This window comes from Ilyonectria robusta (assembly GCF_021365365.1).
Source record: "Ilyonectria robusta strain PMI_751 chromosome Unknown BGZ61scaffold_21, whole genome shotgun sequence".
Taxonomy (NCBI): Eukaryota; Fungi; Ascomycota; class Sordariomycetes; order Hypocreales; family Nectriaceae; genus Ilyonectria; species Ilyonectria robusta.
In genome coordinates, this window is record NW_025764455.1 from 297303 (window position 1) to 323199 (window position 25897).

Sequence of the window (25897 nt, forward strand, 5' to 3'; positions counted from 1 at the left end):
CAGCCCGTCCGAGGTCCCCACTCGCCAGAAGGCCCGCGATGATGAATGATGATGATGGTGTTGCCACACACTGCGCCCCCGTTGCAACGCAATCTCTTACAGCGGGCTTGCTTGGCGGGCAAAACTCTCTCTCTGCAACGCGGAACAAGGCAAGGTACATACCCTACCCGCCTTACAGATGTACGTTCATGTAGGATCCGGAACTGGGTCCCTTTTTTCATTTTTCAGCTCAGATGGGATGCAGCAGTGCCGTGACGCCATTCTTGCCTCCCGCATGTGCTTGCAGTTGCATGGCAGCAACCAAGCTCCGTCTCTGCATGATGTGGTGCACGCGGGCGCATCCCCAAAATGTCGCTCAACCTCTTGCAGAGAGACACATTGAACTGGGTTGGCTTGTAAGGGTATATCTCCGGTCATTATATGGCGGTTGGGTGTGGCACCTTTTGTTCCCGGGTGGTGATCGCCTCCAACCACATAGGCGCCCGTTTGAGACCAGGGGGTCGAAGGATGGAAGGCGGGGGGTGTCACGGCGGACACAAAGTGTACTAAGTCAAAGTCGGTAGAAGAAGGGTCGCAACGTTATGCAAGACGCAGACGCTACTCATGCAGAATGCATCCCTATCCTCGCTTGTTACGAGCCTCAACAAAGGGCTCACCAGGGCTCACCAGGGCTCACCAGGGCAAGGTTAGCGCCAGGCCAGGCCTGTAAGTCGCGGGCTCAAGGGTGCCCGATGCCTGTGCCCTTGCTGTCTGTCCCTGGCATGAAGCAGCAGCAGCAGCAGCAGCAGCCCAACCCATTTCTGCAAGTTTCTGCAACTCCCAGCTGCAAATGCACCTGTTGGTCTCAGTGCCACTGGAACATGCATATTCCGACGGGGGCCTATTCACACCTCTTGAGTACTTTGGACCTCTCTGGACCTCTCTGGACCGCGTTGGACTCTTTGTCTGCTCTTTAGCCGGGCTGTTGGTAGCTGGAGTTTACAACCCGAGTGCTCCGTACGGAGTATGCAGTTGGTTGTTGTCTCCGACCTCAACCCCCCCCTCAACCCCCCTCAACCCCCCCCCCTTTCCTTCAGCCCAATGAGTCCCATGAGTCCATTCATCAACCCCATCACCACATACATGGTATCCTTGTCCCCCGAATTCGCAGTCTATTCCGCTTTCCTGGCAATCCCCGGGCTCTCCAAAGTCCTACACGCCCCTCAACCCCTCCCCCTCCTTTCGGGATAACTGGAAACAGAGCAATGGAGCGCATCCTCTTCAGCCTTACGAGCGAGCCCCTCACCACCCTGGTCGCACCCCTTGTCACATGCGACTCCTCATCTTTTTCGTCAGCACCCCATGTTTATCTCTACCGGCCTCCTCTTCTCAGATCCAACCTCCTAAGACGACCAACTGCCCGTCCGAAGTTGCCATCCGTATCCTCCCCCCCCCCCCCGGCGCATTGATTCCACAACATCGCTCATCTTTCGCGCCCGTCACCGCGTTGTTGGCCTGCAAAATCCCTGCAGACTGATGACCGTCATGGGCCGCCCGCCCTAACCTCGTGTGATTTGATGCTGATGGGGTTGTCAGCACGCCCACATCCAAGCCCCCTCATAGTATCCCCGGCTCGTCTTGTTGCCCGGCGCATTTTAAATCGAGCCTCCGTAGGACGATCGGGGACACAAGAGGTGCCCGGCAAGCATTGCGAGCCACTCAAAAACAAGACGAAACGGAGTCGGTCTCACGGGCTGCACTAATTCCGTCGCTTGGGGATTTCTTCCAGTGACGATGTATGGGCTCAGCGGCATTCCTCCGCGCTCGCGGTCGTCAGGCGCTGCTCACTTCGCCTTCGGCTTCCGCTTCGGTGACGATTGATCTCGGTGCCTTGCGCAAGTGTGTACGACACCAAGATACGACGCCGAGAGTCGCCACAATCGCGGTCAACACGGCCCCCATCCAACCGGCGGCCGAGATTCGCCAAATCCCTTACTCGCGCCCCTCTTCGATCCGTCGGCGTCTGAAGAAAGGCTTTCGTCCTCCACAATCCAATACGTCTAAAAAGTCATCCCCCTGGTCAAAAGACCCAAAAAGCCCCCAAGGGTCCCAACCCGCTGGCATCAATGTGTCACCACGGCCAATTAGTGTCTGACGATGTCTTTCGTCTCGCACCTCCGCTGCCGCAACAAGCGCCAGCCCAACGCCAGCGCCAACGCCAACGCCAATCCATGTTACCAGCGCCGGTGCCACGGAGATCCCAGCCAGCCTCAGCCTCAAGCCCCATGCCAAGAAAGGTAATGGGCTAATGCCCGGCTTCTGTTGCGTCGAGGTTGATCTTTCGCTGCCCCTCCTACGTCAACCAGTCATCAACTGCTGCTGCCTCGTCCGCAATCCGCCCGACAAGATATGGCCACATATGATCGGAGATGGGATCGTGCATCGCCCCCCAGAGCCTCAACGCTGTCGTATCCACACGTGGTTTTGTGGATGTGTGCCTATTCGTCCCCCTCTACCCTCCTCGGAAAACGCCATCCCATTCAGCTCCTCCACTGTCAATATTGGCTTCAATTCATCGGGATGGCGGGCTGACTCAGACCGCTTATGATTCATCCGCAAGCGCCAAACCAAGGAATAACAGGATGCCGTCCCATAAGTGACCCAACTACATGGACTATCAATCTGCTAGTCAACCGCCGACGGGTGTCATTGCCTCCAACCAAGTCAAGCATCACCCCGGACTCACCAGTCTAGTTGCCCTCTTGGGACATGGCCAGCGTCTCGTTGGCCAACATGGCTGGCGCAAGGCTTGGCCAACCATCCCTCTTTGGACGAGAGATGCCCCGTTTGCCTCACAGTTGGGTACAGGTACAAGCGAGAGGCGCCGGCGGCTGGCTGAATCATGTCCCACTCAACCGCCTGTGTGCCGGAGAAGTCTCCTCCGTCCCCATGCCACAAGAGTACGTAGCCCGGACACTCAGCAGACCATCCATCACGGGGACGCCCATCGTCATCCCGCCTGACCCGGACGGAGCCTCAAGTGCCTCACCGCTTAGTCTAATAAGCTGCACGGCCTGGCTCATCCAATCTGAAAGGCCATCACCTTGTTGATGTCTGCGCGAGTGCGCCCGCTTAATGCAGGTTGCCTATCACGGGTATCACAGAAACTAGACAACACTGCAAACTGAGTGGCTGCATTGGCTCACCCAGTCCCCCGGTGTTCCCAAACGTAATCATCGAGATAAAAGAAAACATAGAATTTCGTAAACAGTTGCCTGGCGCTCAAGTCGTCCCAGCGCTGTAACCAATACACCTTGGACAATCGAATAGTTTACTTCCCAAACAAGCCCCCCAAAACCATGCTCTTCTGCGCTCCGGGATATGTAACCGAGATATCAACCCCAGCGGCCCAATAATATTGCTCACATGCCAACACTGAGTTCCATTGGCTCCCTGTCCATCGACCCATCCATGCCATGAACGTCGCTTTCTTCTTCCATCATCTCAATCAGGCTGTCCAGGTTGGTATCCAGGGTTTCGCCGTCCTTGGGATCCAAGCACCGCTTGAGTAGTCTCCTATACTTCTCGATTTTGTCCCCCGTGCCTACCATGCTGAGCGCGTCCACGTACTCTGTTTCCGCTTGTCGCTGGTCCGTCAGCATCTGGCTCAGCTGTCGCGCTAGACTCAGCCTCTCCTCATACGACTCCCCTTGCACCCCGTCGCCATTGATACGATTCAGCTCGTTATCCACCGCCTGCTGAACGTGAAGCCGGTTTTGGTGGGTGATGAGTGATAGCACTTGGTGTTTGGCTAGGTTCGCTTCGTTCATAATCTTCCCTGCAGTGTCATCGGGCTCTAGCTGCGCCTCAACCTCAGCTATTTGTTGTCGTACCGAGTGGAGCTCAGTCTGAGTGTTGGACAGAATTCGGCGGGCCTCTGTCTCCGCTACATCCTTCTCATGCCATTCCTCTTCGTAGCTCTTGGCCAAGTCCTGAAATTTCTCCATAATGAGTGGCGAGATTCGTGATTGCACCGTGTTGGCAGCAGCAGACAGGAAGCTAGCAGGAGGCTTCCGAGTCGTCTTATCAGAGAGAGCATCTCGGAACGAGGCGTGCCTTTGAGAATCAGGGGCAAAGGGTGAAGATGACCTCTGAGGACCGCGCTCCTTCTTAGTTGCGTTCAGATCCATGATCAAATCCTCAGCTCGAACGCCCTCATGGTTTGCAATGTCTGACGAAGCATTGCGTCCCAGCAACGCTCGAATACACTTCCTAGCGTTTCGCTGAGCGGCGAGATGTAGGGCAGTGTTTCCCTCATTGTCCTGAACATCTAGTAATTGCTGGAATGCGCTTGGGTCTAACGTCTCTTGTAGCTTGTTCAGGATGTTGTCCAAGTAATACCGCGAACAAGATGAGTTGAAGACCCGGCCATTCTTCATTACGGCTGCGTGATGAATCACAGTGCAGCCCATATTATCCCGGGCATCAAAAGTCTCAAACAGCTCCTTCATCACGACAGGGAAGGTCTGCTTCTCATAACAATTGGTGAAGTTGACGGAGTGCATGAAGGGAGTTTCGCCGCGGATGTTTTTCACGCCTGAAGCTGAGTTGAACCTCTTCAATTGTTTGACAACGTCCATGTCTCCCATCGCCGAGGCCCAGTGGAGGGCGGTATGGTCTTCGGCGTCGATAGGCCAATTGGGTTGAAAGTTGGGTGGCGGATCGGGTTTGACTGCTGGCTGTTCCGTCTTAGAGAGTAGGAAGTAGTCGAGCAGTTCGTCTCCATATAAAGCATGTTGCTGCTCTGTGAGATCCTGCATTATTTCTTCTCTCTTTCGCTTCCTTTGAGCAGTGGTTGTTTGTGACATGTCAAAGCGGTCGTCCTCGGCCATGTATGATGCTACTGTGAGGTTGTCAGGCGTGTCATCCTCAGCCATCAACGTGTCGGCTTTTTCATACTCCTCCTGGACAGGAGGTGGGGGAGGAGGTGGAGGAGGGTCTGTAACGTGTAAGCACATGGTCTAATCTGGATCGTGGTTTGACGTACTGTTCCATTTGGGAGGGGGAGGTCGCTTGGGAGCCTTGGGCTTGCTTGCATGCCGAGGCGCCGGAGGAGGACTTTCATTCCCAGGAACATACTCGAATATTGGTTGTAGTCGATCGTAAATGCTGTGTCGTCGTGCCAATGACTCTCCGCTCGGGAGAGGAATCCAAGTGCCTATCCAGTATTGTTAGCGGTAGGGGAAAGGTCTGATAGGACGAAACGAACCCTGGTATTTTCCATAACCGCCCTGAATCTTCTCGTGGACTTCCTTCTGTACATCGCGCTCAAGGATTCTCGTTCGAGCGGGTTTGTCGAAGCCAGCGGCTTTCAGGATGTGTGTTGCATTGATCCAATCGTCATGTCTCCTTCGCATCACATGCTCTTTCAAGTCTCCTCCGAATTGAAACTCATACACGGGAATCTAGTGGGATGCTGTTAGTCAATGAACATGACATGAGACCTGCTTGGTGTGGGGTTGCGCCGGTCTGCAATGGAACCTTGCTAAAAACACAGAAGTCTCTGATATGCCCTCCCAGCGCTCAACGGGACAGAAGTTCATCACCGACGTTAAATAACCTGGAGAGGGATCCAAATAGAAGAAATATCACAACTCACCCCACTGTACGTGGCACTGTAGATGCCCGGCCCGGCATTGACAGGTGGTGCGGCCTTGACCATCTCGGCGGCTAGGATAGACTGACGCTGGAAACCATGCACAGGAATTCGGTTGAGAGGGGGTCAATCAAGTATCGCTGGACGGAAGAAACACCCTAAAAGGACATTGAACGAATACAGGAAGTCGACAAGGCGGTTGCGGCGGCGGTTTGGATGCTTCGAAAGCTCGTTGCTAGGTCGGATGTTGCACTGGGAAATGACGGCACGTCGGTGACGCGGTCCGTGATGGAGGAGACGCGCCTGCACGCGAAGCACTTTAATTCTGAATGCCTGAGGCGCGAATCGGGACCGGAAATCACGTGACTAAGCTGCCACGCCTCCTGAGCTTGGGTGGCCAGCGCGTATTGAAGACAGGGGCCGTACCTCAACACCCGAAATTGATAACGACCACTTCCCGACGCCCCTGGAGGAAATTCATGGATGCAACTAGCTCACAGGCCTCTTGGAAACTGCCGCGCTGCTGACATATTCTGGAAAAGCCGAACTTGGTGGATGCTGTGAGCTGCAAACGACGCTAGGGAAGCTCAAGGGACGGGCCCTTGGCTGGTGAAGGCAACGCGATTGAGACAGTCGATGCGAATATCCAAGCAAGGGAGACAACGACCTAAGTACCGGACACAACCTCAGCCACAATCATGGCTGATTCTCTACACAATGCGCCCATAGTCCTTGACAACGGGTCTGGGACTATCCGAGCTGGTTTCGCCGGCGACGATTTGCCCAAGTGCTTCTTCCCCTCGTGGGTCGGTCGACCGAAGCATCTGAGGGTGCTTGCGGGTGCGCTGGAGGGCGAGGTATTCATAGGCGAGAAGGCCGCCAACGAGTTGAGGGGATTGCTGAAGATTCGGTACCCCTTGGAACATGGAATCGTCACCGATTGGGACGATATGGAGAAGATTTGGGAGTACGTGTACGGTGAAGGGTTGAAGACTCTTAGCGAAGAGGTATGCTGTCGCTGAATCAATTGACCTCGCCCAGAGATGCTAACGTTGGAAAAGCACCCAGTTCTCCTGACTGAGCCTCCCCTGAACCCTCGAAGCAACCGCGACACCGCCGCCCAGATCCTCTTTGAGACCTTCAACGTCCCCGCCCTACATACATCCATCCAAGCCGTGCTATCGCTATACGCCAGTGGCCGAACGACTGGTATCGTCCTTGACTCAGGTGATGGTGTCTCGCACGCAGTACCCGTGTACGAGGGTTTCGCCATGCCCAGCAGCATCCGCCGGATCGATGTTGCTGGCCGAGACGTCACCGAGTATTTGCAGACGCTACTACGCAAGAGCGGTTACATCTTCCACACGAGCGCGGAGAAGGAAGTTGTGAGGTTGATCAAGGAGAGTGTGTCATACGTAGCGCATGACCCACGGAAAGAGGAGAGGGATTGGATGGGAGTGAAGCCCAATGAGAGCAAGTTTGCCGAATACGTCCTCCCCGACGGCCACAAGCTCAAGGTGAGACTTCTTTCGTTGACGACCTACGAATCGGCAGCTAACCAAGTTATAAAGATTGGCGCGGAGCGCTTCAGAGCCCCCGAGATTCTCTTCGACCCCGAGATCATTGGCCTCGAGTACCCCGGCGTGCACCAAATCGTTGTCGATGCCATTAACCGGACCGACCTGGACCTGCGAAAGTCCCTCTACAGCAACATTGTCCTCTCCGGAGGCAGTACCCTGACCAAGGGCTTCGGTGACCGTCTCCTGACGGAGCTGCAGAGGCTCGCCGTGAAGGACATGAGGATAAAGATCTTTGCGCCCCCAGAGCGGAAGTATTCGACATGGATTGGTGGTAGTATTCTTGCTGGCTTGAGTACTTTCCGAAAGGTCTGTCATTCCGCTACCCCCTCGCGTTTTCCAGAAGGCTGACTTGAATTAGATGTGGGTGAGCATTGATGACTGGCATGAGAACCCGGAAATCATCCACACCAAGTTCACATGATCATGCAACACCAGCCCAAAGCGTCCCTTCGCTCACGATGCGGAACAAACAAACCAAAAACATGGGACCTCTACCAACACGGTCCCGGGCTCTTCACGAAGCAGGTCCACCCCATCGGCCCTTGTTCTCCGCCAGCCCGCCTCTTCTCCCTCCCCGCAATTGATGATAGATGACCCGCGTTGTGATTCCACCCCCGCACGCGAAAGCATGCTTCCCTCACTCACCTCACCTTCCACCCACAAAACCTCCTTCTCCCTTCTCTTCTTTTCTGAACAAACAATGGGTTTTATTTATTTTCGACGACGGACGGCCTCGGATGAAGATGGGCTGTAGACTTGAAACTTTGACCTATGCCAAGCGTGGAGCGACCAAAGCAGTGTAGAACACCCCCCCTGTCAGATAGAGAAAGCCTAATGATAGATACCCTGATGTGTTGCAAAGTGCCGTCTTCCCCGCGTGTCGAGTTTCTCTTTGTGCCCCCGGCCATTTTTCTTTTTTGGTTCCTGGTGAGCATGGGCTTTGCGTGCCCCGAGTCCCTGACTAGGAAGCCCAGAATGCGGAGAGCGCTTGGATCGGATGATGGAAGGGTGATGGGTCACATGCATGTTGCCCACCCCTCTTCTCGCTTGCATGGGATTGAATTGCATTGGGACTTACACGGCCCTGTTCGGCTTGGTCACACGACATGAAGGTGCCACCGGGGCCGTCCATCGGCCGGGTCAAGGGATCACACATTTGTCACGATGATGGAGGCCAATAGTAGTGTTTGCGGTTCGAGGACCACAAAGGTCGCTCTCTGTTTGATTGGTATACAGGAAGACAGATATTAACTAAGATACAAGCAGATAAAACTTTTTTTCGTGTTGAGTAATTGTTACTCGGGGGTATATAGCTTCACCAGAAACAAACGCCCTGTAATGACCGGACGACATGTTCATATCGTCGTCCGCCATCAGTGTTCAATGCAAAAACCGGATATCCAGGTTTCCCATTTGCTCTGAGGTCCCCGCCATGATGCCAATAACGCCGTTCGCTTTGTTGTTTAAGAAAAAAGGAAATGAACCCAAAGTTCCTCCAGCCATCACCATAATTTTTGTGTCGAGTTGTGTTTATTGTGTTGTTGGTTGTTCAAGCCAGGTTGACTGACTTAGTCGCGGTTGAAGGTGCCGCTGACGCGAGCCCACAGCTTGCCCTTGACGCTCTCGGTGCTGCTGGAGCTCACATCGGAGGCGGCGTCGCTGGCCTTGCGGCGGTAGACATTGCCGGCACCGCCAATACCGACGTGGCCCATGGAGGCCTGGTCGCGGGCGGCGACGCGGTCGTACTCCTCCTCGAGAGAGAGGGCAGGGCGCTCGCTAGCCTGGTGGGCGTTGCCAGCTCCGCCAATGCCGCTGAAGAAGCGGCGCGAGGGAGTGATGGTGGGCACGGAGTGAGACGAAGCCTTGTTTGTGTTTGAGACGCGGACAACGTTGCCGGCGCCACCGCGGCCGGAGCGCATGAAGGCGGTGGTGGAGGGGGAGGACTCGGTGACGATGTAGTTGGGCATCTTGATAGAGGGGGATGTCTTGGTGTAAGACAGAGTTGTGTGTCTTAAGAAGTGGGTGGGTGGGTGAGGGAGCTAGCAATTGGCTTCCAATGTGTTGAGGGTGTGTAGTCGGTGGCTGAGAGAAGAGTCACAAGGAAGAGGTGTGAGGATGAGCTTTGTAGTTGAAGTTGTGATTGAGTTTGGAATGGAGAGAGGTTGTCTCGAATTGTCGTGATGTCCTTGGTAGTTATAGCTGGGGCCACGGTTGCGGCGTCAGAGACGGTCAGGCGACTGACAGGAAAGCTTTTTCCCTCTCCACAAATGGCCCGTCGCCATGACATCGTGGGCCTTGCCGGTCTCTTCCCCCGCGTTTTGGTGCGCGCTGGTGCGGCACGTTGTTGGATTGTTCGTCATGTCGCCATTCCTTGGCTGGGCCTGGCTCGCGATGGGAACGTGAGACGGTGCGGTCAGGTGGGGAGGCGGTAATTTTCCCAGCGCGCACTGTGGACTTTAGGGGATTTGGGTGGACTCCCGTGGCGAAAAGACCGGCATAAAACGAGCAAATGCAAAAACCGAGAACCCCGCTGGCACAGTGCGTGGACGGTGCGGCTGACGGCCCTAAACGGCCCATCTGATGCCCCCAGCCTGGACGCTTTGCAGTTAACGGCAACCTCGCCGCCCTTGTGATGAATTTGCGGTTTGAAATGGCGCTGGCTGGAGCTGGCTGGCGCTGTCACGCGGGCTCGAGGTTCCTGGATCCCGAGTTTGTTGTATGTAATCGTTACCCCATAGAAATCCAGAAGCGAGTGCTAGCCCCGCGCTTAGGCCATTTGGCGTTGCGGAATGGCCTAGGATCCTGAGGTAATACTCCAGCTGCTCCAGCACGCCGCCGGGATGATTGGGCTGCTTTTCATAGCATCTCCCCTGGGCCAGGGTTGCGAGTTCTGGGGGATCCACCGGTTGCCGCCATTTGCAGGAGAATTTTTCTCTTCTTTCGCTTCTGCTTGGTTCTGCCGGGCTCTGGGGCAAGTGGGAACTGGAAAGACTGGGCTTCTGGGTCATTCATTGCCTGTGACCTTGTGATGGCGAGCTGTCGTCGTCATGGAGGAGCCAAGCACGGCCACGGCTCAAACGTGTGGGCAAATGACTCTTTCACTGGTCCAAGCTTGAAAAGTCGAGGCATCTCGTGCGTTCCCCTGCATGCCTGGTTCGGAGTTGGCGGGACTCCAGAGCCTTCGCTGTCTTGTGTTCCTGTGTTCCTGTCTTCTGTACATACGCTGTTCAGCCACCGGCTCATCTGGACCAGAGCGTGGCGGGAGGGTCCGATGCTGACCGTCGGGCTACGGCGAAGGCGATGGAGTGATGGAGTAATGGCTTGATGAATGGCGAATTTAGATGAAGGGAGCAAGAATAGATCATCGCCGCCCAAACTCAAAGCAAAAGGATAATTCGTCATAATGGGCGTTTCTGACTCGGACGGTCCGCTCACCTGGCTCGCTACTTTCTGGTTTTAGTCTTTGTCGTCTAGTCTTTGTGGCTGCTAGATCAGGGGCGGGAGCTCCCGCCTCACCCAAATCTGGACTTCCAACTGAGTCTGAAAGGACGGACGACAGCCTCAAAAAGCCCATTTTTACGGCATCTACCGTCCTGAGAGCGTCCCCGCCTCTTTCGAGACTCTTCGCATTCCTCTGTATAGTTTACACTCTTCTAAGGTACGCGACGACTGCCTCGCCTTTTTCAATGCCATGTCTCGCACCCAGCTGTCCAGATCATTGAATTCTTCACCACAACCATTGGAGACAAAACCACATGTACAACATCTCTAAACATCCATCAGACCCTGGCCTCTGCCAAATCTCTCTACCAGAGCTCCCTTTCCCCGGATCTCCAGATCTTAGCACGGCTGCTGGCATGGACATCCCCAGCCCAGCCGGGCGGAGAGCACGGCCGAGTCAGGGGCGCGGGAAACTGTTAGGTAATGGCTTGATGGGAATCGACAGACCATGCATCTTGATGTTTCCAACTAGTCTGGATGGACGAAGACAGCTCATGGACAGTAACAGCCTAAGGAAGCCTATTTTTACAGTATATATTCTATCCAAATTTTACACCATAGATATATTAGTTAGGCCAGAAATTATCTTATATTACTATTGCCAGTCGCAGCCCGAGTATACTTATTGGATTCTAGCGTTATTCCAATCGATTTTGTCATCAGGGCCAGTATCATCCTTGCCGCTATGCCAAATAAAGCGCTTGCAGCTGCCCCCGGAGAGTCGCTTCCCTCTGACAACGAGAGACATCTGGAATGCGACACAGTGTAGAAACATGTTTTCAGGGCGATAAATAATGAATTGAGGGGCATATGCAATCAGAGCATAAATCGAGACGGAGAACGTAGAAATTCTTGATCGTCTAGAGTAGTTACGCGTTATTACCAGCATACTACAATAGGCGGTGGACCTTGTCTCCGATCTGATCAATATCCTCTCAGTCATCTACTCAATCATTTCGGGGGAGGCCACATGATATAGAACCGTTACAGACTTGGATAGCGCGTCAAGTTCTAGAGTAAACATCCGTCAAAATGGTTTAAGTATTGACTAGTTAATTTGAGAATAATTGACAGGAAAACGCGAGGGAGTCCTCGTCCTCATGTGTCTTAGTCTCAAGCTCTATTGCTAACTTCCAAGATAGCAATCTCATAGGGTTTGTCGAAAACCACAGAAAACTTGCCCTTGTTCCCTTTGACTGTCGTTGTCGCGAGCTTGCTTGCCTCCCCTCCCAGTGCGCGGAGATTGTTGACACTCTGATCGCTCTCGGCAGACAAGACGGTCAGTGTTGCCTGCGTGGCATCCGAGTCCTCAATGACAACCTGCACGGCATTTTGGCTGCCAGTCTGTCCATTATAATTCACCAACTTCAGAATCGTGGCATCGCTTCTCTTTGTGGCAGACCAGTACACCGGTCCAATACCCCCGTCAGAAGCTTTGACTGGGAGTGTCTCGGTTCCCATGTTGTGGGCGAACAGCTTCTGGACGTGGTAGGTCATCGACCTCAGGATGTCGTTGGCCGTGTGCTTGATGACGGCCACGGTGTTGGGCTCCTCGTCGTACTGCTTTATCAAAGCACCGTAGGCCGACCCAAGAATGATGTCCGAGTTCCTCTCGATGCCCAGAAGGAAAATCGCTTCGGCGCACGACATGCCAAAGGTCTGCGCGCCGATCTCTGGGCCGCCGTTGCCCAAAGCCCGGATCGCGGCGTACTCTGCAACAAAGACGGGGAAGTCCCTGCTCGCTTGGTCGAACGTGTTGTAGAGGCTGGCAAAATGGTCTTGGCTGTCGTAGATGTGCAAATCGATCATTCCACCTTTGCCCTTGTCGGGAGATGGCGACGGGTTAATGGTAGCCACAAAGTGCATGTCAGGGTACTTTTGCTTGAGGGCTTTGTAGAGCGTGTTGAAACGGTAGTCGTAGTAGGATTTGGTTCCGCCGTTGAGATAGTCTTCGTTGCCAATCTCGACCCATTGCACGTTGAACGGCTTGGGATAGCCCAACGACGAGCGCAAAGCACCGTACTTGGTAGAAGAATCGCCCTGAATATTAGTCAGTCCAAAATTTCTGCAACTGGAGTAGGGCTATGACTTGCATTCAAAAACTCGAGCTCATTAAGCGCCATGTCAACGTACGGCTGCATGTCGGACGGAGCAACAACATCGCCGTTCAGATAAAGCCCAGCATGGACGCCCAGCACTACCGTCAGGTTGAGGTCCCGAGCCATCTGCATCTGCTCCAAGAGGCCAAACCCGTTGGTGTTGATGTCACCCCATACTCCAATTTGACCGGAACGGTCCTTCAGGGCTCCGATAGTCTGGTTCCACGTCCAGTGCAGAGGGCGTCGAAGACCTTGCATGTTATTGCCTCCGGGCAATCGAATCCAGCTATGGCCCAGTTCCTCGACGGATTCAGCCAGATCTTGGCGCAGACCGTTTGACCGATCTAGGAACGTCTGCTTAAAGAGGCTTATGAGGTTCACATCAATCGTCTTTCCGGCTAGCTTCTCTCCGTCAAACGTGAAGTAAAAGGTGTTGTTTGGGTTGCCAGGAGACTTGTCCGGCATAAAGGTGGGCGTCCACACTTGAACCCAGCCATCGGAACTCTTCTGGTTCACCTTGATGGCAGATGAGGACAGAGTCTGGCCAGAGATGGTGTTGCGGAAGGAGGTGTCGATCTTCCCAGTGTAGTCGGCCCGGATGTACAGGCTGGCAATATACCGTTTGGCGGCGTCCACATTGAAGCCCCAGAAGCCGTCGTTGTAGAAGCCAACAGGGCCTTTGGCACCCGCAGGCACCTTGATTTGAAGGTGATGAGGGAGGCTGGACGAGAGAGGTGTGGTGTCGGCAATGGACAATTCGACATTTCCAACGGGGTGCCAGAAGTCAGTGGTTGGGTCAAGGCTAACACGCCGGGCAACGGCGGAGCCCTGGAAAGCTCGATTGCGTATCATTTCGCCATACAGGCCACCATCACCTGAATGGTAGATGTCCTAGTAAGTTGTATTAGTATCTTTTGCCGCGTCTTGGTAGCCGTCGAATGGACTCACTTCATAGAGCAGGCCATAGAGGAGCTGGCTTGATTGATTGCCACCGGAGGGTGCCAGAGAGAGGCTCAATGCACTGACTGACCCCAGAAGAGCCGGGGAAAGATACAGCAGACGCATCTCGAAGGACAATGGCCCAGGCTGCGCTTGAGAGGCTGGTGGTGGTTAGGTGTAGAGTAACCTGAACGTGAAAGAGATGGTTATTCCAAGATGGCCAGTCCAATGAACCGAGGAAATGATATCTATTATATAAAAGATCAATCGATAGTACTACAATGAGGATACTGTCATCGTTGAGCTCCGATGCGCCGACTTGACGACAGTTCGGCTACACTTTGACCGAGCAATGGTCACCAGATGATCATTGGTTGATGATCATGACGAAGTATAGAAATCTCGGTACAATATTCCATCCTCGACTACAGCCTAAGAAAGCAACCATGGCCAACAGGGTTAACCAAGAGTCCATGCCAATCTGAAGCTAAACTGAGGGGTGGGAATCGCCAATCACCTGGGCCGCAACGGCTTTACCCCAGACATCAGCAGCTCCCCGCGGGGATGAAGCCAAATTCCCGACAAGCCGGCGGGGTAATCTGCAGGCCACAGGGGTCCGTAAATTAAGAATATCCCTCAGGTCTTTCCTTGTACCGGGGGATGATGTTCTGAGATCAGGGCTCCATATGAGCCTCCTATATAACTTTGATCTCGGTAAGTTGTAGAATTAACAGTTAGAAGTCGATATTACCAGCTAGATCGTTTTATCAATGGGGTTAAATGCATATAGAGAAGACAAGCTACATAACAAGTATCGGTCCATATGGCAGGTATACGACGCTGTGGCAGAAATACCAGCAATAGGGCGGAAGTCGACCTTCTGAGCGGTTATGATTGCAAAACCACACGGATTAAGTTTTCAGCTCATCTACCATTGGCGCGGATCTCGGCAGCTCGTGGCTTTGCGGGGAGGCATCCCAGTTCAATAGACCGGACAAGGAGCGGAAAAGCGCCATCCTCATTGGAGCCCATGCCGCGATCGATCGATGCTGCCTTTCTCACGCCACCAAATAACCAGCTGAAGCCGAGTTCTGGGGACAATTCATACCGAGCGTCGGCGTCGACTGAGCTGATCTGCGACGTCTGGCTGGTTTACATATGCTCACATCCACACATCGATTGCTGCACCCCAACCGAAAACGAACTCGACTCAGAATCTCGTACCAAACCACATATTGCAGCTTCCAAACATACCTAGAACAATAGCAACGCCGTCTACGGCCTACTAATCCTTAGTGGAGTGTTTGCTGGTCTGGGGAGTTTCCTGTATGGTTACGACCTCAATATCCTGGTGAAGGTAAGCCATTCACCGCCTTCCCCCATGGACCATTGAACCATTTGATGGCTCTGATCCGTCTTTGTTGAACTTATGACTTACTTATTCAGCCAGCTGTCTCTAGTCACTCCTTCAATGACATGTTCAACCCCAGCACTGCGGAAATCGGTCTCGTGATATACCTCCTCGCAGCTGGTGTCTTTGTGGGAGCTGGCATTGCGGCACGGTGAGTGACTATGCCGGCCGTCGGCGAACTATCCTGGCGGGCAGTCTGGTATGGAAGAACCGCAAAGTAATCTTGGTAACTAGAAAGGTAGTATCCAATTCCCTTACCATGGCTAGTCAAGTCGCGTACCCTATGGCAAGAACGTGTGATTATAATCAAGCTTTTATTACCAAAATTAACCAGCGGCTCTTTAAATATTTCTTTTATCTCATCTCCCATGCACAGGCATAATATCTATGCCACAGTGACATTGGACCATTGCGTAGCACCGGCAGAATACCGAGGCAACAGTCGACCTGGTGATGGACCCTCTCTCTATATGTTTCTCAGCTCATTTGCTAGAGGTTAGTTCGCAATGACATTTCCCCAAGGGTTGATCTTATCCTTTATCCTGAAGGATTATTTTCTTCTGACGTATTAGGTTAGATGTAATAATCCAGGTGGGCCTTTAGCCTAATATTGTACCCTTCGGCTGCACATGGCAGGTACATTGGTTTGGCTGCGGCCTAGGTCAAGAAACTTATACATGTGTGCGGAGAGCAAGATGGATGTCTTCGAGTAGTAGTACTCTACTATAATTTCCCATTCGTCCCTTTTCAACTGCCAAGAGACGGGACAGGTCATAGAGTTTTGCCAAGCGAAGACCACGTGGAGAGAGACCAGGATGCAAGATACCAAGAGGCCAAGGCGTCAAGCCAAGGAAACAGTTCATAAAATGTAGTTTCAATTACACAATTACCCACAACGTATTGCAGATATGGCAGAATCTAGCCGTCTCCTCCTTCGAGATCCAAACTGGATCCACTGATGGGGCTTAAAGCTCCAGGATTCTGGCGATAATAGTAAACCGTCCCCCTTCGTCATCTGACGAATTCGGGGACCAACTTAACAACCCAAATGTAAAAAAGAACCAGCCGTGCCAGGCTATTTACATCCAATCATCCAATCCAACGCCACGATTTGATATCGTTTCTCCCATCCCTCCAAATTTGCGCAGAGAAGCACTGGTATATGGTCAGAGTTTCAACTGACAACGTTTACTCTCCGAAGCTCATCCATCCAAACATGCCGCAGGCAGTCGCCAGGACAAGGAAGGTAAGGATACCAGCGCCAGCCTTGTCAGCAGAGGTGGCGGGCTTGTTGTTGTTCTTGTAGTTGCTATCTCCCTTGGTACCAGCATCTGAGTTGCCCTTGGAGGTACCACCCTGCTTAGCAGTGACAGGGGGAGGCGTGTTCTCAATGAGAAGAGACGACACAGCGGCCAGGACGTTCATCTGCTGGCCAACACCGGTCTTGCCATCATAAACTCCGCTCTTCCACTTGAAACCGCAGAGGCGGCCGTTAGCACCGCCAGTGCACTGCTTGATGGCGGCAGCTGCCGAGGTGGCCAGCACGGGCAGGATCTTCTCAGAGGTGAAAGGGGCAATCTTGGTGGCGACGGACATCCATCGATGGGTGTAGCCCTTGAAGGACAACATGTCGGTGGTGCAAGTGTTGTAGGACTCGCAAGAGATCTCGAAGGCGACATCGGTAGGGAAGAAAACGTTGAGGGTGGCGTCGACGAGCCTGGTAAGTCTTGTCTCCCAGACCTTGGATCCATTGGTCTTGGCCGGGTGTTAGTATCTGAGGAGTATAGTTACGAGATTACGGGTTTGACTTACGTAGTTGTACATGTGGGCGGCACCCTGGAGAAGGACGCCGGTGTTGTAAGAGAACTGGGCCTTGTTGATATCGGTGCAGTTCGTCTGGACGTGAGCGCCGTCGTAAATGTGGTAGTTCTCGTTGTCGATATACCCGACGCCGTACATCCAATCCCAGGTCTTCTCAGCCCAATCGGCATAAGTCGAGTTGTCGGTATAGCGGGCAAGTCTAGCGCCCAGATTGAAGAAGCAACCGTTGGCAATACCTGGAAACATGTTAGCAAACCGTGTACGGTTCATGGGAACAGGGACGCTGACTGTTCTTGTAGTCATAACCGTTGTTAGAGAAAGGAATCTGCCATCGCAGACCACCGTTGCAAGTCTTGTCGTGTCGATCCGGGTTGGCCTGGGTGTTGAAGACAGCCTGGGCCAGAGCCAGCCAGCCGGGCTGGTCGGACGGAGGATCGGGGAAGGCGAGCTCAGCGGCAAGCATGGCAGACATGCCCCAGAAGCCTTGATCATCGTTTCCCAGGGACAGAGTGACGTTGCTAGGCTGGTAGTCGGCGTCAGGTCCAGCCTGGTGCTGCATGGCGGCCATGATGAGGTCGTTGTATGAGTCGTCTCCAGTGCAGCGCCAGTAATCCATCAATGTCCCCCACATGGCACCAGCCTCCCACCAGTAATAGTCTCCAGCGGGAGGAGGACCGGGCAGGATTCCTACGGTTGCGCCACTCTCATTTCCATGGTAGTACTGGAGCATATCCCAGGCGACATTAGCAGCCGTCTTCTTGATATCAGCTGTGATGAGACGTTAGTAGGTTGCGCGTGGTGGGAGGGCAGGATTCGCACCATCAGTATCGATGCTGTACTGGGCGCGGACCAAGCCGGCCGAGGCGATAAGCGATGCGGCAATGCCGTTCGCCAAGAAAGACCTCATTGTGAGGGTTGGATGTGAATTTAGAGCGAGCGAAGAAGTGGGCGAATTGGGGTGAGCGCGACGAGGAGGCCAGAGTCGTGACGTCGACGACGGTGTGTTTGTGTTGATGTCGGAATCGACGAGCGGAAATGAGCGACGGGTGCGCGATGACACGAGCTGATGAGACGAAAACGAGCGGCGCTGGAGAGAAGTGAAATGGGCGCCAAGAGCAATGACGATGGGGTCGAGTGTTGGAGTTGGCGATGGCGATGTGAAGGAGGAAGAGAAGGACGACGGAAGCCGGAGAACGACAGCGTGCCAAGTTGCCAAGGAGAAATGGGGAGTGTGACGGGGAGTGACGGGGGGGTTTGCAGGTGGGACGTAAGGATGAGTACCTCCCTAAGCTGGCGAAACCTGGGTTCCTGACAGCGTTGGAAGGGAGCCCTTACTGTTACGAGGCGCGCTGCGGATTGGACGGCGCGACGTCGCTAGTGGCGGATGGTCTCAGGGCCTCACCACCCACAGGCTTTTTCAGGTATACGAGCTTCCCACCCACTCGCTGTTCGGCGTCAACGGAGCACGGTAGCAATGCCCGGCACACTAAACAGCGCACTAAAGCAGGTTTTGGGCGTGGTCATCAGGGGTGGTCCCCGGCTGGAGGAGCACCTGTCACAGTCTGATGCCCTTGTGCCGCTGAGGGATTCCCTTTACAGGCTTACACTGCCTCCCTCTCCTGCGTCTACTGCGTAAATTACCAAATTGCCCTGGAATGCCGTTCCATCTTGCTCACTGCAGATTTACATTCTCGGCTCGATGCTCCGTCCCCGTTACCCACACGGCTGTCACGGATGTTGGCGCCCACCCAATGATCCAATGGTTCAATGATCCAATAACCCACCCACCGTAATGCTGCTATCCTTCCCACCCCCCATAAGTGGTCCATGATCCATCCATCACACCTAGGTAGCCAGCCTGGATTTAAACTCGGCCCTTGCTTCTCACTAATCCCGCCCGCGAGCTTAAAACTTCCCCATCTCGTCCCGTCCCTGGATGTTGCTTCATCGTGACGAGCACGAGTGAAGTTCTCGAGGCCAAGAAACAAATGACGCCAGCAGCCTTGCCAAGAATTGGATCGGCAATGACATCCGATCCGCTTGCCAAGGCGGTGCCGCCAAGCTCACCAGCGGGCAGCCCAGCCGGGCCCGTGAACGATGGTGTTCGCTTGTCTTGTCCCCTATTTCGCTTCCTTTCACCGTGGCCCGCACATCCACTATCTGGGCAATCCCACAGGGAACACCGCGAGCCACAGCCCCAACCTTCAGGGAGTGGCGTCGTAATTGCCACTAGGTCCAGTTCGTGCTTGATACGAATTCACTGTCGTATAGTTTCTCTTCTCGGTTTCCAGGCGTTCATCACTGTCTTCCAATGCCGCAAACACGAGTGCAACCCCAGGCTGGCCCGAGAGCGATCCCTAAGCACACCCTCGCATTCGCAGATCCTTTGTCATGGAAGATGACCCTTGTCGCACCTTGGAAGCAAGTGTCAATGGCGTAAATAGCACACCACACTCGAGAATGTCACAATCCCACAATCTTGTTTGGGGCTGGCAAAGCGTTCACACAAACCATCGGTGAGGCCTCCCCATGGCGCATTCAAGAATTTAATCCTTGAATCTGCTTGTCAGTATTTCCGATTCTTTAGTCGGCCGACAAAATCAGCACCGGTTATCTACGTAGTAAAAGCTGTAGGTGCGATGACCCGAGCGGGCCTGGACCCAGAATTTACCCCTGATCGATATTTTTAGACCTCACACTTTGACACTACACACTATGCATCAGATCTGCAGCCGACCGGCACGTCTCAGATTGACGCACTCAAGTTCCCATGCAATGGCAATTGTAAATCGGTAGCTAGTAGACACACGAGCAAGTTTAGTAGCAGATGGTTAACTAAGTGTATTACACAGCCACATCTCTCGCAATTTTACTTCGCTGAAAGCGCAGTTCCGCCTTCAAACTTCAGCTTCGACTCTAATTCCAAAATCACCCTGTCTCACAATGTCCACAAAGAAGCGAGGGGAAGGTTCGAGTGTATGGACTCATGTAGGATTCGTCAGTGCCATATTCATCCGCTGGTTTAGGAAGAAACACCAGCTACGCCGTGTTACATGAACCGAATGAAAGCGCCTTTTCGCTATAAGTATGACATTGCTACACATGTGCATCCTTCAAACTCTCCTCTACGGTGAATTCCGGTTGCAGAAACTCTGAATCGCCGCTGATGACTATTGGCCATTTCCGTGACTTGGTCACAGTCTTGACACGTGGGACAGACCTGAGCTCGGCACGACTTTATCCCACTTCCGAAATCCGACCAATCAGCGCCGGGACCCTGAGCAAGGATGAGCTATCAGCGACGCTTCTGGTTAAGTTGTCCTTTTGGCAGTACCGGGAGCATCATCGCGAGACGACAATCTGATCCGGCGACCGTGGACCTGTTGCTGCACAAGGCAATTCAAGGCCCCTTGACGCCCAAACCAACCCTACCACGCCTGCCCTCGAGGCATGTTATAGCCAGCACCAATTCGCGCTCCTGGTGTATACCGAAGCTCTCAACTCTGACGGCCGCGCGTTCGCGACACGACGACCCCTGCGAATCGCCGATATATATACTTGCTCTCGACACATCTTGCGACTGCGGATTCGCACACCGCAGACATGATGAACGGAGATGAGAAGCCCGCCGCCGGCGAGGACAAATTTGCACCCAAATCGGGGTCATCCGTCGTCAGCGCCTTCGATGCGTTTCGTAAGCTCCCTATCCTGCTCCCGATGCCCCGGTGTGCGCTGACTCTCGTCAAGCCAAATCGAAGCCGCAGTATGTGATGCGGACCTCTGGCGGCGGCAAATGGACCGTCGCTATGTCCATCATTTCGCTCCTCCTCATCTGGGGCGAGGTGTCGCGATGGTGGCGCGGCACCGAGAGCCACAACTTCGCCGTCGAGAAGGGTGTGTCCCACGAACTACAGATCAACCTCGACATCGTCGTCAAGATGCACTGCTCCGACGTCCACGTCAACGTCCAGGACGCCTCGGGCGACCGAATCGTGGCTGCCAAGCGCCTGCAACGCGACCCGACCACCTGGACCCAGTGGGTTGACGCCAAGGGGATGCACAAGCTGGGACGGGATAGCCAGGGTCGCGTCATCACCAATGCCGGCTGGAAGAACCTGGGCTACGATGAGGAGGGTTTCGGCGAGGAGCACGTCCACGACATTGTCCGCGCCGGCAAGAAGAAGGCCAAGTGGGCCAAGACTCCTCGCTTCAAGGGGCGAGCTGATAGCTGCCGCGTCTACGGAAACCTGGATCTGAACAAGGTGCAAGGCGACTTCCACATCACGGCCAGAGGCCACGGATACATGGAAGTCGGCGAGCATCTAGACCACACCAGTGAGTCTGTCCTGATCATGCGACTATCCGACCTTGACTAACGTCGCCTTAGACTTTAACTTCTCCCATATCATCTCCGAGCTCTCGTATGGCCCCTTCTACCCCTCGCTCGTCAACCCCCTCGACCGCACCGTCAACCTGGCAGCCACCAACTTCCACAAGTTCCAGTACTACCTCTCCGTCGTGCCCACCGTCTACAGCGTCGGCTCCAAGTCCATCTTCACCAACCAGTACGCCGTGACGGAGCAGAGCAAGGAGGTCAACGACCACTATATCCCCGGCATCTTCGTCAAGTACGACATCGAGCCCATCCTGCTGGCCGTGAACGAGAGCCGCGACGGCTTCTTGTCCTTCATGATCAAGATCATCAACATCATCAGCGGTGTCCTCGTTGCCGGACACTGGGGCTTCACGCTGACCGACTGGATCACCGATGTCACGGGCAAGCGGAGACGACAGAGCAGTGGTGGAGTGGGTGTCATCGGTACTGGCAAGAACTTTGGCGAGTAGTAGTCGTCTAGTCGGTGGCTGTGTTTGAGTACAATATACATATGCATGATGCATGGGGCAGCGGAAAGGCGCGGGGTGAGCCAGATGGAGGGAGTTGGGGCTCGGGATTGTATACATTTGCCACCTCATTGGAGTTTGGGTTAAAACACTGGGCATTCACGTTTGCGTTACAATAAAGATACAGAGTTGATCAATTGGTATCAGACAATCCGTTTCAAATTATAGGTGACGTACCAGAGTGGGTTGTTTTTGTCGTCCACCCCCCTGTATTTAGACAAACACCCACTGCGCTCAATACCGCTTGAAGATCCTCAAAAGAGCCATGGTGATTCATGTCTCAGGAGGATACGAGGTGCCTACTAGGAGGTGCGGTGATTACTTGTGGCTGAGCAAACCGTTGCAAACCGGCGTGTCATTTCGTATTGAACTGGGGAAGGGGGCAGTGCCAGTCGGATACCACGACGAGAGGAGCATCGCAATCTAACCTGTCGGGTTTACACCTAGCCGCTGCAGTTGACTCAACGGGGCCCGCCCAGTTGATCACTATCAGCTCGTCTCCAGATCATAGCTGCTTGAGACTTATCCACTCAGGCTCATGACCCTCCTTGGCCACCTCTCCGCCCATGATCCCGTAAACATATGCATGTACAACATATTCCTGATGGCAACGGGCGCCTTGGTCTGCTACAGTTGAGCGCAATGTGAACGGCATCTCTGACCCTCATGTTCTGGCCCCCAGTCCTATCAACCCTTTCGATAACAAAGAACCGCTTGGCTAGGAAGACAGTGGCCAATTCGGCACAAGCAAGCACTCTCTCTTCCATGACTTTTTGCCTTCTGCCTCATCCTTGGAGCAGCCGGCTGGTGTATTCTCCCTTACTCTGAAGTTCATATTGAATGTCTGCCATCATCAATCGCCAGAAGCGATCTTCATATGTCACTCTAGGGGGATAAGTGTAGTTAGCTTCGCAAACCCTGTTAACAATAACCCTCCATTAATCTAGTACGTTGAGAATTTCATCACCCAAAGGGTCAAGCCGGCTCCAGCATCGGAAATTTGGTCAGCCAACAGTCTCTGCAAATACAACACTGACTCCATAGGGGATTCCCTTATCATGCCTGGCTCTCAAGCACTTGCATTGTGTATCGATACAACGTGAGCCATGCCCTATCAGGCCCCAAAATTACCTCATCCTGGTCGGCACACCAGTCTAAAACCCAAGATGGTAAACCAAGAAACCTTTGGACCTCGGTGTCCCTTAGCATAATGTGTAGGCTCCCTCTAACAGTGATTGAATTGCGAATTACCAGGGTACCTGTCTCCAAAAGAGAATAATCCGCACACACTGTATCACCCAGAGCTAGCAGAGCGAAGCTTTTGTGCCTCTAGCTCTTGTCAAGAGCGGGACAAATTGAGAATAGTAAAGCTCTCGTGTTTGCCAAGGGTTTGATGCCATCGGGTTCTGCATGACCATGTCTGACGTGGCGGGGATAGCACCAATCTGACTCATAAAGCGCCAACAGTCTGATCATTGTCACAGCTTTGTCGACGAAAGACTGTCGGATGGCTTCGGAAAAGCTGTATCATCTTAGACAACGGCAGTCTAAGGTGCTAGAGACAAATGTAGCCTGTGTAGGTAGGATTAATTCCTGCGCAGTCCAAATGTATTGCCATCATCTGAGGTCCGCAAGGCTCCCAAGCGCTCGAAGTTCCTCTTGTTTACTGTGGTCTACAGATTCTTATTTGAGGTTGAATGACCACCAGTCGCAAATATTTCTACGAGCTTAAATACCTTGGTTGCTTCCTCCTCGGCGACGGTAGCTTCGGTGGCATGAGGACCTGCCTGATGAGTAACTGACACCTCATGGACTGGGAGTTGCTGATTCGGCAAGGTATTCTGGATACGTCGTGGCATATCTGTAAAGTCGGAATATTCTCCAAGCCAAAGGATTCTATGTGAGCAGTGGGAGTAAATCTCCTCCATCAGATTGACCTGATGCGATATCTCGACAATCCCGGACTGGTCGATACAGAGAATCCATCCTAAGATGTCGATTGCAATCCTGGTGCCACAATCGCCTGAGAGCAGTCCCCAAGTTGGTCTCGGCACTGGTAGTTTGTCCATCAACGGAGATGGGGTGGCAAGCGAGGGGATCTCCTCACACACGATAGCGCCTCATGGCGGAATTCCGAGGCGGCTGTGCAGTACCATGGCCAAAGAACAAAATGTTTTGACAAGGCAGGATTGATAGGCCGACTACATGTCATGGTCTGCCTACGACTGAGAACATTTATGTTGAACTTGTTGGCTGACCTGAGATATGTACCATGCATGAGGCTGTAGAAGCCACCATTTGTTTAGAGGCGATGGCTTACAGGGCAAAGAAAATACAAGCAATGATTGGATGCTGTGGTGGATAGGTTGCACATTGAGCCTCATCAGTCGGCGCCATCCCCAAGTTCCTTTTGGATCCGAGACCCGATTTGTTGGGTAAGGGACGAGACGCTCGGGCGGTCCGGCGTCATGTGGGCGTCGGCGAAAAGCGTCTTGTGACGCGACCTCGCTCTCGCGAATGGCGAATCGTAAATTGAAAAAGGATACCGACGATGAATACTCCAACACTTGTGCAACGTGAGGATTTGATAATAAAATAAAAGGCCCCTTTCATTATATTTACGGGTCTACGCTATGCTGTCTAACGTGGTAAATTTTATTCAAAGCACAAGAACCAAGGCAAGATTCAAGATAGTCCAGGGTACAAGTCTTGGAGGGGTGAAGATTTTGGGAGACCGATGACGACATTTTGGCTGCGGGGTGGGTCATGTTGTCTTGGGCCTTGGACAGGGAATAAGGACTAAGAACCAAAGACCATACATCAGACCAAAGACAACGCATCAGTGACAATGGTGACGGGACGGAAACTAATTAACGAGGGCAAGGTTCAGTTCCTGGCGCTTCAATAAACAGGAGATGAAGTTGGTGATATTATTACCAAAATGCACATCGGATCGTCAGGTGCGAGGTGGGCAGATCTGACCCCCCCCAACATCATCTTCGTGAAACTCGACTGCCATACTTGACTGCCCATGCTTGACTGCCTGGGGGGCGTCATCAGGCTGTGTGCTGCATGTCTCTCTCTGCCTCGCCGTCTGCCATTCGCTACATGCAGCCAAGCACACCCCTTGCGGGTGCGAGTTCCACAGCACCTAGGCCAAGGAGCGAAGGCGACCGAGCGACCGACGGCTTCGCCCCAGCGCCACATGATGGATGCCACTCCAGAGGTCATTGACTCACATTTGCTGTCCACGACAACGTCATGGCCTGCATGCAGCTCGCGCTGGTTCGCCGGCACCCACCGGGCCCCCCTCGCGCTGTCGACCAGAGTTGGATTGAAAAAGAAATCCAGGCTAACGTGGGTGCGTTGACTTGCAGACAAAGCAGAGAATCAGCCACAGTGGGCTCGGATTTGCGCTGGGACTGCGGCCAACAGCCGGGCCTACTGGCAGCCCAAAGGCCTCATCGAGAGCATTTGCGCCGGCCTCATCTGGAACAAATGAGAAACTGGCGTTTGTTTTGAAAATCAACAACAACAACATTCCCACGGGTTTCTCTGGTCTGGCCGAGCAGCAGCATTGATACGCGTGTAGATCCCCATCTGCCATCCGTAGACAAGTCCAAGCTTCGAGCTCGGGGGATGTTCCTTGACCCGCAAGGCCATCTCCCGAGCTCCCGATGAGGAACATCTGCTGGAGGGACAGGGTGTTCCCTTGCATTACGTGGACCGGGCGTTTCCAGAAGTTGGAAGAACGCCGCTGCCTTTTCTCGCCGCGGGGCTGGACAGGGCTGGGCCGGGGTACGGTATCTGTACTTGGGGTTTGGTTTGGTGGCCTGGTTCCCTGCTTGAGGTTGTCTACTACCTAGGTACGTAGTAGAGCCCAAGAGATGCCGTGTGTAGGTTTGCGTGCTGCATCTTGCAGGGGGCTCTGTTAGGCTGCGGCGGGGAGACTGTCCAATAGCTCTCGGCGCGGCAGCATCACCCTGTGTTGATGAATTTCATTCACGGA

General features: G+C 53.6%; 11 protein-coding genes across 11 annotated transcripts; 5 read left to right on the forward strand and 6 right to left on the reverse strand.

The window, feature by feature from the left end:
- Window positions 1–1777: 1777 nt before the first annotated feature.
- On the forward strand, window positions 1778–2134 carry BGZ61DRAFT_482286 (uncharacterized protein; the record flags this gene model as incomplete). Its single annotated transcript, XM_046249380.1, has 1 exon — window positions 1778–2134. The coding sequence occupies one exon, from the start codon at window positions 1778–1780 to the stop codon at window positions 2132–2134; it is 357 nt and encodes a 118-aa protein (XP_046099588.1).
- Window positions 2135–3401: 1267 nt separating this feature from the next.
- BGZ61DRAFT_482288 (uncharacterized protein) lies at window positions 3402–5701 on the reverse strand (the record flags this gene model as incomplete). The annotated part of the gene is made up of 4 exons (XM_046249381.1): window positions 3402–4978; window positions 5027–5197; window positions 5249–5444; window positions 5639–5701. 4 exons carry the CDS (start codon window positions 5699–5701, stop codon window positions 3402–3404), a joined length of 2007 nt encoding a protein of 668 aa, XP_046099589.1.
- A 357-nt stretch (window positions 5702–6058) lies between these two features.
- BGZ61DRAFT_458690 (actin-related protein, ARP1 class) lies at window positions 6059–7594 on the forward strand. Its single transcript, XM_046246794.1, has 3 exons — window positions 6059–6642; window positions 6697–7152; window positions 7207–7594. Exons 1-3 carry the CDS (start codon window positions 6334–6336, stop codon window positions 7561–7563), a joined length of 1122 nt encoding a protein of 373 aa, XP_046099590.1. The 5' UTR covers window positions 6059–6333; the 3' UTR covers window positions 7564–7594.
- Window positions 7595–8396: 802 nt separating this feature from the next.
- On the reverse strand, window positions 8397–9313 carry BGZ61DRAFT_102679 (uncharacterized protein). The gene has a single exon (XM_046236841.1). It carries the CDS (start codon window positions 9180–9182, stop codon window positions 8784–8786), a length of 399 nt encoding a protein of 132 aa, XP_046099591.1. The 5' UTR covers window positions 9183–9313; the 3' UTR covers window positions 8397–8783.
- Window positions 9314–10794: 1481 nt separating this feature from the next.
- Window positions 10795–11697, forward strand: BGZ61DRAFT_102687 (uncharacterized protein). The gene has a single exon (XM_046236842.1). It carries the CDS (start codon window positions 10971–10973, stop codon window positions 11505–11507), a length of 537 nt encoding a protein of 178 aa, XP_046099592.1. The 5' UTR covers window positions 10795–10970; the 3' UTR covers window positions 11508–11697.
- A 132-nt stretch (window positions 11698–11829) lies between these two features.
- On the reverse strand, window positions 11830–13880 carry BGZ61DRAFT_361627 (glycoside hydrolase superfamily; the record flags this gene model as incomplete). Its single annotated transcript, XM_046241280.1, has 3 exons — window positions 11830–12738; window positions 12789–13706; window positions 13764–13880. 3 exons carry the CDS (start codon window positions 13878–13880, stop codon window positions 11830–11832), a joined length of 1944 nt encoding a protein of 647 aa, XP_046099593.1.
- Window positions 13881–14577: 697 nt separating this feature from the next.
- Window positions 14578–15773, forward strand: BGZ61DRAFT_482292 (uncharacterized protein; the record flags this gene model as incomplete). Its single annotated transcript, XM_046249383.1, has 5 exons — window positions 14578–14867; window positions 15051–15111; window positions 15201–15316; window positions 15542–15660; window positions 15757–15773. The coding sequence occupies 5 exons, from the start codon at window positions 14578–14580 to the stop codon at window positions 15771–15773; spliced, it is 603 nt and encodes a 200-aa protein (XP_046099594.1).
- A 580-nt stretch (window positions 15774–16353) lies between these two features.
- Window positions 16354–17893, reverse strand: BGZ61DRAFT_497216 (glycoside hydrolase; the record flags this gene model as incomplete). Its single annotated transcript, XM_046251124.1, has 4 exons — window positions 16354–16920; window positions 16978–17222; window positions 17275–17754; window positions 17806–17893. The coding sequence occupies 4 exons, from the start codon at window positions 17891–17893 to the stop codon at window positions 16354–16356; spliced, it is 1380 nt and encodes a 459-aa protein (XP_046099595.1).
- Window positions 17894–20589: 2696 nt separating this feature from the next.
- On the forward strand, window positions 20590–21831 carry BGZ61DRAFT_361676 (putative COPII-coated vesicle protein; the record flags this gene model as incomplete). The annotated part of the gene is made up of 3 exons (XM_046241287.1): window positions 20590–20680; window positions 20734–21321; window positions 21374–21831. 3 exons carry the CDS (start codon window positions 20590–20592, stop codon window positions 21829–21831), a joined length of 1137 nt encoding a protein of 378 aa, XP_046099596.1.
- A 610-nt stretch (window positions 21832–22441) lies between these two features.
- On the reverse strand, window positions 22442–24134 carry BGZ61DRAFT_458701 (uncharacterized protein). Its single transcript, XM_046246795.1, has one exon. It carries the CDS (start codon window positions 23955–23957, stop codon window positions 23562–23564), a length of 396 nt encoding a protein of 131 aa, XP_046099597.1. The 5' UTR covers window positions 23958–24134; the 3' UTR covers window positions 22442–23561.
- A 348-nt stretch (window positions 24135–24482) lies between these two features.
- Window positions 24483–24813, reverse strand: BGZ61DRAFT_458702 (uncharacterized protein). The gene has a single exon (XM_046246796.1). The coding sequence runs from the start codon at window positions 24726–24728 to the stop codon at window positions 24507–24509; it is 222 nt and encodes a 73-aa protein (XP_046099598.1). The 5' UTR covers window positions 24729–24813; the 3' UTR covers window positions 24483–24506.
- Window positions 24814–25897: the final 1084 nt, after the last annotated feature.